This window comes from Lepidochelys kempii, chromosome 26, assembly GCF_965140265.1.
Source record: "Lepidochelys kempii isolate rLepKem1 chromosome 26, rLepKem1.hap2, whole genome shotgun sequence".
Classification (NCBI taxonomy): Eukaryota; Metazoa; Chordata; order Testudines; family Cheloniidae; genus Lepidochelys; species Lepidochelys kempii.
Genome location: NC_133281.1, coordinates 6744958 through 6757829, shown reverse-complemented (window position 1 = coordinate 6757829; position 12872 = coordinate 6744958). Strand labels below are relative to the sequence as shown.

General features: G+C 45.8%; 1 protein-coding gene across 5 annotated transcripts in view; it reads left to right on the top strand.

Moving 5' to 3' along the window:
• The window catches only part of LOXL2 (lysyl oxidase like 2), a 97279-nt gene that overhangs the window by 12315 nt on the left and 72092 nt on the right, over positions 1 to 12872 (top strand). For all 5 annotated transcript variants that reach the window (XM_073324947.1, XM_073324949.1, XM_073324951.1 and 2 more), the window contains one exon: positions 9277 to 9718. In XM_073324947.1, the coding sequence (XP_073181048.1) occupies positions 9358 to 9718 (361 nt within the window). In that variant the 5' untranslated portion in view covers positions 9277 to 9357. The remainder of the gene's footprint in view (positions 1 to 9276; positions 9719 to 12872) is intronic.

Sequence of the window (12872 nt, the reverse complement as noted above, 5' to 3'; positions counted from 1 at the left end):
ACCGTATACATCATCCCTGTGCATGTGATATCCAGAATATTTTATATCTTTGTTCAGTGCTATAAGGTATTAGCTGGCTGTTGTGTTTCTTCCCTGTGGTTATGCTTATTAAGTGGTGAAACCTCCAGACTCGGATCTTCAGAAGAGAGTTAGGTCCAACTCCCATTGACTTTCAGTGGGACTTTGCCTCCCAACTCCCTTGGACTTGATGGAAAACCCCAGCCCTCATGCCCATTACTATTAAGGGATGTTCCATCAAGGGGTGGACTAAGTCCAAAAGTGACACGGGCTAGATATCCACATAATGGAAAACCAGAAAGATCATAGAATCATAGAATATCAGGGTTGGAAGGGACCCCAGAAGGTCATCTAGTCCAACCCCCTGCTCGAAGCAGGACCAATTCCCAGTTAAATCATCCCAGCCAGGGCTTTGTCAAGCCTGACCTTAAAAACCTCTAAGGAAGGAGATTCTACCACCTCCCTAGGTAACGCGTTCCAGTGTTTCACCACCCTCTTAGTGAAAAAGTTTTTCCTAATATCCAATCTAAACCTCCCCCACTGCAACTTGAGACCATTACTCCTCGTTCTGTCATCTGCTACCATTGAGAACAGTCTAGAGCCATCCTCTTTGGAACCCCCTTTCAGGTAGTTGAAAGCAGCTATCAAATCCCCCCTCATTCTTCTCTTCTGCAGGCTAAACAATCCCAGCTCCCTCAGCCTCTCCTCATAACTCATGTGTTCCAGTCCCCTAATCATTTTTGTTGCCCTTCGCTGGACTCTCTCCAATTTATCCACATCCTTCTTGAAGTGTGGGGCCCAAAACTGGACACAGTACTCCAGATGAGGCCTCACCAATGTCGAATAGAGGGGAACGATCACGTCCCTCGATCTGCTCGCTATGCCCCTACTTATACATCCCAAAATGCCATTGGCCTTCTTGGCAACAAGGGCACACTGCTGACTCATATCCAGCTTCTCGTCCACTGTCACCCCTAGGTCCTTTTCCGCAGAACTGCTGCCTAGCCATTCGGTCCCTAGTCTGTAGCTGTGCATTGGGTTCTTCCGTCCTAAGTGCAGGACCCTGCACTTATCCTTATTGAACCTCATCAGATTTCTTTTGGCCCAATCCTCCAATTTGTCTAGGTCCTTCTGTATCCTATCCCTCCCCTCCAGCGTATCTACCACTCCTCCCAGTTTAGTATCATCCGCAAATTTGCTGAGAGTGCAATCCACACCATCCTCCAGATCATTTATGAAGATATTGAACAAAAACCGGCCCCAGGACCGACCCTTGGGATACTCCACTTGATACCGTGGAGATATGTGCATCTCTAAATACCAGGGTCACCATTCCAGTTCTGCAACTGCATGTGGTGTTGATGGTTCAGGTATTTTAGACTGAATCAGCATTATGCGGGGATTTTCCTTTTTTTTTAAATGGCATTTAATATTTGCTAGCATTCCACAAAATCATTGTGTATCCAGAGCGTGTGTGCATGCATGCATGCACACGTTCTATTGCGATGAATCCAAGCATGTCAGCTGTAGATTTCGTTGCACTACCCAGTTGAAGCCTCTTAATCATAAGGAGCAAATCGCATGCCATTAAAGAATGGAGTGCTGGACTGGGACTCGGGAGACCTGGGCTTTATTCCCAGCTGGCCTGCTGGGTGACTACGGACAAGTCGCTTTCCCATGCTGTGCCTCGGTTTTCCTATCTGTAAAATGGAGACAATGATACTGAACTCCTTTTTAATGCACTTTGAGATCGACTGATGAAAACAGCGATGCCAGGCAGTATTATTCATAAACTAAAAACATATGTTTTGTGGTTCAAGTTGCTGCTGCTTCTGTTAAAATGAATAAGGGGTCTGAGCAGATTAATTGTCCTAAAGTTTAAGAAACCATAGGATATTTCTGGAACTTACAATAAATAACTAGAATTACATTGAGTTCAAAAGTTTAGTTCTGCTTAATCATTTCTGATGTGAATTAGAAGGGTAGGGTGTAAGTGTCCTATCTGTCGCTGGACTTTTTCATACTGATACATTACAGTCCATTGAGTCACCAAGACCTATAGGATAGCCAAGAATCAGTATTGGCCAGGAGTCTGAGAAAGTCAGTCATGCTGGAACACGGAGGCTGTCGCTCTCCATTCGCCTCTGTCCTTCGTTGCCAAACAGATTTGGAGAGGGGAGAAAAGTGAAGCTCTGTTGCCAAAATAAAACACACATTAGAAAGTGCAGCTGTTGGGGTGGGGAGGGGGCTTGACATGTGTCCCTCTGTCCCCAGAACAAAAATTCTTTCTACTTAGCCGTAAAGGGGAATTAAAACAAACAAACAAAAAATGTAAGGGCTAAAACTGAGAGTGAACGTAAGTGATTTCAGTGCAGTGAGAGAGAGAGAAAGGAGAGAGCTTTAATGCTAACTGATGCCATGGTGCTAAGACTCACATTCTTGTTATCTTTCCACACTTCCATCCCACCCTTCACGCCAGATACATGACAGGAAACAGAAAATCTTCAGGGATGATTAGGGAATTGAAAATTAATTCGTGAAGCTAATAGCTACAGTGGTATTGTCAAAACCAGCCTGAGCAACTACAGTTCCCAGCAATGCTTCTGTTCCCATACAATTTCTGAGTGAGTTTGAGATCCTGTGCTTCTCACCCCTCCTAGCCCCTTCTTTGGGCTTTTCAGTTACGTGAGATTGGTAACACAAACACTGTGATAGCCATGGATATTTGAAGGGCATGCTGGAACAGTGTGGATTCATGGACCTGTAGAATTTCCCTGGGTGGTACAAAGGGATTCGGTCACTTGACTTCCTTCAATGCTGAGTTGTGTGGCTGGACCTATGGCTCGTTAAAAATGTAGTCCACGTTTTTTGTCACCAGAGTTTCTCTTTGCAGATCTTGTGTAAAGCAAATGAGGGAAAATCCCAGGCTTCTTTGTTGTGAAAAGTTCTGTGTTGTAAATACATTTATCCCTCCAGCTTCTCTCTTCTGGCAGAGTACTGTGCTCTCTGTCTTGTTTCTGTGGGTTCCCCCTCACCACCCCGTTGTACATATTTCATTAAGTCAGTGGGTTTTTTTCGTTACCTAACATATGAATGTGCAGCTGACGCCAGAAAGCTTTTCGTAATTATCTGCCTATCCTATGTTCTTTGCCGAGCTAGATCCTGAGACAAGTCAGATGATGCTTGTGCTGTAGAATAGCACGATGTCTGTTTGTTACCTCGTCCCTGAGAAACCTTAATGAAGTACAAGTGTCCCTCTATGCCCAAGACTCATCCGTTCTTCAAAGTGAAATGGGTGGTGGTAGAATTAAATCCTCTTTGCTTTCGCGGATGTTACCAGTTGGGCCTATTCAGTTTGCAGCAGTCTGCTGAGATCCTGGGTTTGCTAAAGCAGCTATCCGCTTGCTACTGGCGGTCCACTGTGTTCTGTTTTTAATGATCGTTCAGGCAGAACTGAAGCAAATGGGGAAAACCCCAATGCTGCTTGCTAACATCTGTTGGCTTTTTTTCATATGACCGGTTGCATTCATTTTAGGTGATGACTAGCTGAATATATTATATCACTATGGACTGAAAGGTTTGCAGACTAGACTGGGCTTGCGGCATCCGACAAACAGGGCCCGTAATGACCTTACACTTTTACTGTCACAGGCCCGGTCTTGCATTTTTTGAATCTTGTGGGAGCTTTTACGTTGATTTCAGTGGGCCCTGGATTGGATGCCATATGAGAGCACTTTGATCTCAACCATGATCTTTTTTTTTTTTAAACCAAGCTGTAACTATCGATCAAAACGGAGTCCAATCTAAGAGGATCCAGTGTCGGGTAAATTGCAGGCACGTTGCATTGTGAGTCTGCATGTGAAATAGTTGCATGCTTCAAGCAGGAGTTGCCTATGGAAAAATTCCAAACTACAGCACTTGGCTCTTCACCTGCAGTATGTGAAGAGCTAGGAAACTTTCTCCCATTTAAAGAGCTTGCTTTATCTGAAGCTATATGTACAGCCTATCAGGGTGGCATGCAATCTCTTCGGAAATGCTGCTTTTGAAAGCCCCTATACATTGTTCACCCTATGTGATATCGCGAATTAACATTGCTATAAGGGTGATCTCTGCCAGAGTACTTACTCCTGCATTAAGTATCGGGGGTAGCCGTGTTCGTCTGTATCCACAAAAACAACAAGGAGTCGGGTGGCACCTTAAAGACGAACAGATTTATTTGGGCATAAGCTTTCGTGGGTAAAAAACCCACTTCTTCAGATGCATGGAGTGAAAATTACAGATGCAGACATTACTGTACTGACACATGAAGAGAAGGGCGTTACCTCACAAGTGGAGAGCCAGTGTTGACAGGGCCAATTTGAACAGGTCGATGTAGTCCACTCCCAATAATGGTTGAGGAGGTGTCAATTCCAGGAGATGCAAAGCTGCTTTTGTCGTGAGCCAGCCACTCCCAGTCCCAGTTTCTCTTTGAAGTGTGTTTCTGAAGGTTTTTTCATTGAAGGATGGCGACTTTTAAATCTGTTATAGAATGTCCAGGAAGATTGAAGTGTTCTCCTACTGGCTTTTGTATGTTACCGTTCCTGATGTCTGATTTGCGTTCATTTATTCTTTTACGTAGAGACTGTCTGGTTTGGCCAATGTACGTGCCAGAGGGGCATTGCTGGCACATGATGGCATATAGCACATTGGTAGATGTGCAGGTGAATAAGTTCCTGATGGTGTGGCTGATGTGGTTGGGTCCTCTGGTGGTGTCGCGAGAGTAGATAAGGGGACAAAGTAGGCAACAAGGTTTGTTCGACGGCTTGGTTCCTGGGTTAGTGTTTCTGTGGTGTGGTGTATAGTTGCTGGTGAGTATCTATCTGTCATAAGCAAGCTATACCTCTAAGCAATTGACTCTTCTTGAAAAGCTGATGATGCTCCATGGTATGTGCTCTGTGTTGCCTCAGGTAGGGCAAGGATTGTGGGTCATTAAACTTCCATCTACTGTACACATTTCCATTTGCCCATTGCACAGTAGTTTTTATAAGGAGAGAGAGAGAGAGGGTAGGGATGCTGAGATCTCAGAAGGGAGTATTAAAGAGCTCTGTTGAAGTCACCAATCTTTTTATCGGCAGCTGCTTGAAGGTACAATTGCACAATGTTGCACATTCTGGAACCCTTGGGCTGTTCATCAGTGTAGTACTTTCTTCTCCTTTCAGCACACTGAATTTGCAAATCAGGTTCTCCAGACCAGCAAGATGCTGCTTTTCTTCTTGTGGCTTTCCCATAGTCGCACCAGCACCTACGAAATTATTAAAATAGGTCTAAAGTGAGGCCTTAAAGTAATCACACAGGTCTCTGATGTGTAATGGACTTTATTTCAGGTCACATTGATAACTGACGTGAGCATTGAGCTCGGCCAAGTTACTCCTCTAGCTGAAGTGGTAGGGGCCTGTGCTGAGGGTCTCTGGTTCAATCCCTGCTGGTGACCTTGATGGCTGTCTGTCTCTCTGCATGTTGTGGCACCTTAAAAGGGTTCTTGGGGCCTGATCTTGAAAGTCTAGACGTAGTGTTTCCTCTCATGAGTTGTCCCATTGACTTCAGTGGGATTTCTCAAGTGCATAATGGTTTCAATGAGTGGTCCCAGTGCAGGCTGGGAATGATTTGAGGGTCAACACAGGCTTATGTGCTGCTGGACCCCCTCCTGCTCCCATTCAAGTGATGTTGATTTCCATAAACAGCAGGGTTGAGCCCTCCATATCTCTGACTTAAACCCCCCACTAGCTTTAGCGGATCAGGTCCTGTGTGTGGAAGTGTCCTTACTGAGATGATAAACCGCACCATTTATAGATAAAATTATCTTTCGACTGTTGTATTCTATTCTGGTAACATTCCTCTCTTTACTATAGGATGTATTAATGTGCTTGAGGAATGTGTTCTGTAGGGAGTTGGGGCATTGAATATAGAACACACAGTGTACAGTTTAATGTGGTACCTTCTCGGGCCGGTGAATGGCAGCTATTTCCTAATCCCTATTGTGAAATAGCCCAGTCAGTAGCAATCAGAATGTCTATTATTCCTTCTCTTTGAATGTACACACTATTGCATGCAAGCCAAATGGAGCATTCCTGGCACCCTTAGTACAAAGGGACTCAAATTTGCTTTAAGGTGGCTATTGAAATCCATTGATGGTTTGTTTGTGTTTTTTTTAAACTCCAGATGGAAATGTGGTGTTTGTACAGCGAGGAGAATCTGATATTTCTGGTCATGTTTGAGTTGCTCCATTGTCTGTGGGATGCCACAACTTTGAAAAAGGGATTCTTGATGAGCTCTGTAGGGTTTATATTCGGACTTTGTGGAGGCAAATAGTATATTTGCTTCACCCGCTGAATTCTCTGAAGAAATTACAGCCCGACATGATTGTGAAGAAAAGGAGCTGCATGTTTCCTCAGAGCCCTGTGCATCCATCTGTCCCTTTCTATGACGGATAAAACCCCAGTCCTGATTCAGCCCTTACCAGTATCTTGCAGAATCAAAGCTTAAGTAATGAGTTAATGTAGAGACAGAGGATAGTCTTCTGGTTTAAAGCTCAGGACAGGAAGTCCAGAGATCTGGATTCTTTTCCAGGCTCTTCAACTGACTTGTTGGGCACATTAATGTTCTGTGCTTCAGTTTCCCCTGAATGGGGAGACCTACCGACCTCACGTGGGGGTAAGGCTTAAATCATGAATGTGTTTTGAGCTCTTCAGAGGGAGATCAGAGTGCTTGAGAGAGTGATTTGCCAAAGTACAAAGGTATTGAACAGTGCTGGCACAAATGGAGCATCTTACGAACACAGATGCTTAAAATGCTCAGTTCCCACTGAGATTCAGGGGAGTCCCAATCCCTGTGATGACTTTGCAAATCTCAGCCACAGCCTTGGCTGCAAGTGAGCCTTTTGCTGTAAATATTTACCTCACTAGGGTTTTTTGGGGTTATTTTTTTTTATGGCTTCGGAAGATGCAGCCATATGTCTGTGCACTGTGCTCTTAACCTACCTAATTCGGGTGGTTGCCATTTGTTCCTTTAAATGTTCTTGTCCTGGACCCATCCCTGAACTAGCCGACTGCCTATGTCAACTTTAGGCATTAAGATTTGCCTTATTGGATCACGTCAGCATGTGGGCTCTGATAGCTTTTTATACCAGATGTTTTGACACGAGCCAAGAACAAAAACCAAACTCATAACTCACATGGCCATCCAGTGCTGTCCCAACGTAACTCTGCTGGAATCACTGGATATGCGCCGGGAGTGTTTTATGCAGCATCTGGTCCCCATGAGCCTTTTGCATATGCAAAAAAGGCACATTAAGTTCAGTCATAATGCATATTTCACTCTACTTCCATTGGCAAACCCCCTTAATGAATTGTCAGAAGAAAAGAGAAGTCATGTGATTGAGGTGTTGTCCTGGGACTCAGGAATCTGGGTTCTACTCCCAGCTCTGCCATAGACACCACATGTGACTGTGGGCAAGTCACTTTTCTTTCTGTGGCTCAGTTCCTGATCTGTGAAATGGGGATAATGCTTCCTGACCTCATGGGGTGTTGTGAGGTGTATAGTTACCACAATGATGAGTCCCATACAAGAGCCTAGAAATCAATCTTAGTCCAGTGAAGTTCATGGGAATCCATGATGTTAACAAGCTCAAGATTTGGCCCAAACCCAGAACTTTGTAGCACTCTGTCCCCCTAGTTTCCCCAAACCAGTTTTGTTTGAACCATGGTTAACAACCTCACTGTGCCAGTCAAGGATAGGGATGTTTCAAATGCACCCACCTTTGTTACTTGCACTTGGTTCAGAGAGAGATACTTTTCATCCAGAGGTCTCAGAGCACTTTACGAAAGGAGAGTCTGTATCATCATCCCTGGAAGTGACTTGCCTGAGATCACTTTGCAGTGTGGTGGCAGAACTGGGAATTAGGATCCAAGTTTCCTGGCTTCCAGTCCAATAGACCACACAGCCTCCATCAGCAGCTTGGAAGGCTACTTTATCCAGGTTTCCCTGTGCCCATGTCTCTTTGTCACCTTTTGGGGTAGCACAGACCTAGCACATACTGACCAATCTTCCATTCTAGACATCTGTATTGATGACTCTCCTTCCCTGTGTTTTGGCTGCTGCCGGGGAACGATACTGCTTTGGGGAGTTGGGGATCTTTTTCCCACTGCTCTCTGGCATTGCTTCATTTGGAAACTATTCAGCCTCTAACCTCCACGTGTACTCCCGGACTGCTCCACGTGCTGGTTGCATGAATGACAATGTGGAATATCTGAGGGCTGGGGCAGGAAATGAGCTGACATTCAGTTCAGCACTACTTCTGGCTCAAGTTTCTTAACCAGAAAATAACTCCTCCTTCCGACCCGTCTCTCACTATAAACATGAAGAAGTAGTTTAACCACTGCACTTCTATCTAGTTGACTTATGGCTGGAGTTCAGCTATAACATTACCAAGAGGCCAGAGAATGTCAGACAAATCTACATGAAAAATTATTCCTGTGCATGACCACAAACAATAATTCCATATAGATGAAGCCAGACGTGCAGTAATGGAAATATGCCGTATGTCATAATATTGGGAATCACAAAAACTCAAACTGCAGTGTAAATCTCTCCATTCTTGACCACATTACTTTATTTAGTTTCCTCTCTGTTTTTCCACCATTTAAAGGATGGATTTGGCTTTTTTTTTTAAAATTTATTTATTTAAGTGGGGGAGGGATAGCTCAGTGGTTTGAGCATTGCCCTGCTAAACCCAGGGTTATGAGTTCAATCCTTGAGGGGGCCATTTGGGATCTGGGGCAAAAATTGGGGATTGGCCCTGCTTTGAGCAGGGGGTTGGACTAGATGATCTCCTGAGGTCCCTTCCAACCCTGGTATTCTATGAATTGTACATTTGCTGAGATGGCCACAGAATTAAAATGGCAAAACCCTTGTTCAATCAGACTGTTGAATAGGTTAGTCTGCTTTGGTCATTTTAAATGCAATTCCATAAAAAATTGTTTTCAGATTAGAGCTGGCTGGAGAATAACAGTACTTTGTCACACACCATGTTGCGGTTTTAACGTTTGTCTCCGTTGCCCTGTGGAACAAACCCAAGACCTTTGATTTCAAAAACTTTCGCTAAAACACCAGGAGGGGCAACTTGGACGTATCCTTCCATTGGTCAGGTCTCTTCTGTAGAGAAAAATAAGTCCCCATTGTTATCATGTTTTACCTCTGACACAGACTTTTCTTTCATTTCAGCCAACCCACGCAGCATCCTACCCGCACTGAACAGCAGTTGCTGAAGAGAGGCACTGGCTCTGAGAACCGCAGGGGCTGAAAATGGGAAGATGCCTGAGTTTCAACTGTAACCACTGTTTCATCGTGCTGTTCTTTGTCAGCTCTCTGAGCCATTTGGGCCTTGCCCAGTATGAGCACTGGCCCTATTTAGGCTACCCTGAGCAACCCCCTCCGCAATACCACGCCCCCCAGCAGCCGGCCAACGTCCCCAAGATTCAGCTGCGGCTCAGCGGGCAGAAGCGGAAGCACAATGAGGGGCGGGTGGAAGTGTTCTACAATGGGGAGTGGGGCACGGTGTGTGACGACGACTTCTCCATGCACGCCGCTCACGTGGTGTGCAGGGAGCTGGGCTACGTGGAGGCTGTGTCCTGGGTGTCGAGCTCCAAGTATGGAAAGGGAGAAGGTAAAGTCGCCCGGTCTCTGCGGCCCACCTTGTGTTTATGTTCACCCTACTTTCCTTGGCCTTCTGTGCGTGCCCACGCTGTGGTGGGGTTTCCGGTGGCAAATGATTGAAACAAAATGAAAGGGCTTGTCTACGTGAACGCTTTGTTCATGGCAAACTGGGGTGTACATCTGCCCCGCGCGAGCCTGTTGCGCACTCCAGTACTAGGGTGGATCCTGCTGCTGTGAACTAACAGTTCTCTAGCATGCTTTAATCCGCTCCTGTTTCAAAGCAGAATATATCCAAGCACACTACAGCGTTTTTAGTGCGTGGTAGCAGGGTCCACCTGGATGCTTGGAGCATGGCAGGCTACCATGGGGTTGATTTACATCCCAGCTAGCCACGAGTTAAGTGTCAGTGGAGACAGGCCTGAGTTGAGTTTAGAGCTATTGAGAGGGGCCAGATTGAGCAACGTGGAGATGTAAAGCCCTTGATGTGTCAATGCAACAGACTGAGGATGTGGCTCAGCCCTGGCCTAAAGGAGGCCACCTCTCGGAGAAGAGGAAATGACTCAGACCCCGTTCCCAGGCTACCACCGCTGGTGTTAATGGAACTGAGATTTAGGGTACCCAGACATTTCAGATTGGGAGAGGCTGGGTGGGAGTCTTGTGGTTAAAGCATGAGACTGGAATGCAAGAGATGTGGGTTTGATTTCGGGTGCTGTCACAGACCCCCTTCTGGGACCTTTCAAGGTAGCTTCTGATGGTAGGGGGCAGGGCTTAGCAGGCCTGGAGCTAACTTCTGGTTTATAGCTTATGTTCCCAAAAGCTCATGCTTCAGGGTTTTAGCCAGCCACCTACAGGGGTCAGGAAGGGATATTTCCCCCCGAGTCTATTCAGGGGTGGTGATTGTCGTTGATCTCCTTTCTCTGTAGTATCATGGATGGCCATGGCTGGAGATGGGACTCTGGACAGGGTGGGCCAGGACACAGAGCATTCTCTCTCTCTCAGGAGCTTGGCTGGTTTGTTCTTGCTCACCTGCTCAGAGTCTAACTGATTGCCATAGGTGAGGTCAGGAAGGAATTTTCCCCTAGGTCAGTTTGGTAGTGACCGTGTGGGGAGAGGGGTTTGCTTTTCTCTGCGGTGTGTGGGTGCAGGTCACTTGCCAGGGTTATTTGGGCATCTCTCACTTAACCATTTCCCTGCCATTGCTGGGGTCTTAGGCACTGGTGCACCTCGGTTCCTCCTATTCTCTGCCTGTGGCACATCATAGTCTAGTCTCCCGGGGGTCTCAGTTTCTTTGGTCTAATTTCGGTTGTCAGGTTTAGTGTGCGGGAGCTGGGTGGCGTCGGTGGCCTGTGATATTCGGGAGGTCAGATGGCATGATATGTTGGTCTACGACTGTACGACCTTCTTCAAGTCACTTAGTCTGTGTCTCTTGTTTTCCCGTCTGTAGAATGGGGATAATGGTCCTTCCTTCTTCCCACCCTGTGCCTTGAGTCTTCAGATTGTAAGGGACTGTCTGTTACTGGTAGTAAGCGGGTGGCAGACTAAAATTTTGCTGAGGGAAGCAGTTTGTCTTGACAGGTTTCAGAGTAGCAGCCGTGTTAGTCTGTATTCGCAAAAAGAAAAGGAGTACTTGTGGCACCTTAGAGACTAACCAATTTATTTGAGCACAGGCTTCCGTGAGCTACAGCTCACTTCTGAGTGGCTTCTGGACTAGCCTGTGAGATGCCCCAGCCTGCATTTCTAATTACGTAATTAAACACAATTTATATTAATCATTCAGGAAACTAACATACTAGGTCTGGCTGGGGAAGAGTTCTCATCAGGCCGAACCTTACATGGAACTCTGTGTTTATTTTTTCTCCTCCTTGATATTACATACAGATGGCTTGGATGTAAAGTGTACTGTTACAGATGAGACATCAAACCGATCATGCTTCAAATTGGGGCTTCCAAATATGCAGTTAGTTGAGATGTAGGATGGCAAATATTGGTTTGTTATATGTAGGAATTGTTTATTAAAATCATATATGGGGTTTAATAGCTCCATAAACCTCAATAACTCTGTTTAATTGTCTTATCTACCATAAGTAAATGTTTGCCTACTGAATATTTTATAATTGATAGCATGAAACATAGAGCCAGGTTCATGCTAGATGTAACTCCATTCACTCCAGGCAGTTACACTGGGGATGAATTTGGTCCATAGTTTTTTAACACTGTTCTTTAACACTCACACCTATAAAATTACCCATAAAAAGGAAGCAGGGCTTAAAATTGACTTGAGAGAAATTTGAGACCCCAAATGTTGTCCCACATTGTGGATCTTGGCTCCCACGGTCCAGCAGGAGATTTCCAAGGGAGAGGCCGTGACACTTTAAACAAAACATTACCCTCTGATTCACTTAGAGTGAGTGCTCTTTCTCTGTGTGCTGCAGGGAGCCCATGCCATGGAGATGGGATTCACCAGGGCAATTTCTGCATTGCTGTGGGGAGGGTCTGAGCATGACTTGGTCTGGAAGAGAGAAGGAGCATGGTTGATGGATCCAGGATACGGTGAATCAACCAGCCAAATGTAAAATGCACTATGGGCTCAGGATATGTCTACATTGCAGTGTGAGCCTGGGGTTGTTAGAACTCGATTTATCAGATCCTGGGTTTAAGCTTTGGCATGAGCGTTGACATCATTGATAATCCCTGGCTAGGAATTGTTGAAGCCTGGGTTCCAATCTGGGGCTATAGCTTCTACGTGATGTCATGCTGCCCCGAGTCCAACCAACTATATCCCAGACTTCCTAACGCCCACCCAAAATGTAGACACTGTAGCCCTTTGTTTATGATGCGGGGGGGGGAACTTGACTATCCACCAAACTTGACTGTCCAGAGGACAAAGGAAGTCAGCCTGTGGGATGCTTCTGGCAGACTCCTAGAGCACAAGTCTGGTGGGGCTGCATCTACGTTGAAGACGTGGGGCTTAAATCCTGGATCCCAGCTTGACTGAGGCTTGGCCCCCTCCACCTCCACGGGGTCCTGGAACCCTGGGTCAGCACAATTTGTGTGTAGCTTGAGTCTGAGTTCGAACCTTGGGCTTACATGCACTGCAATGAAACACCCACAGCGGCCCTGTGTCGTCTGACTCAGGCTCATGGGGCTATAAAAGTGCTGTGTAG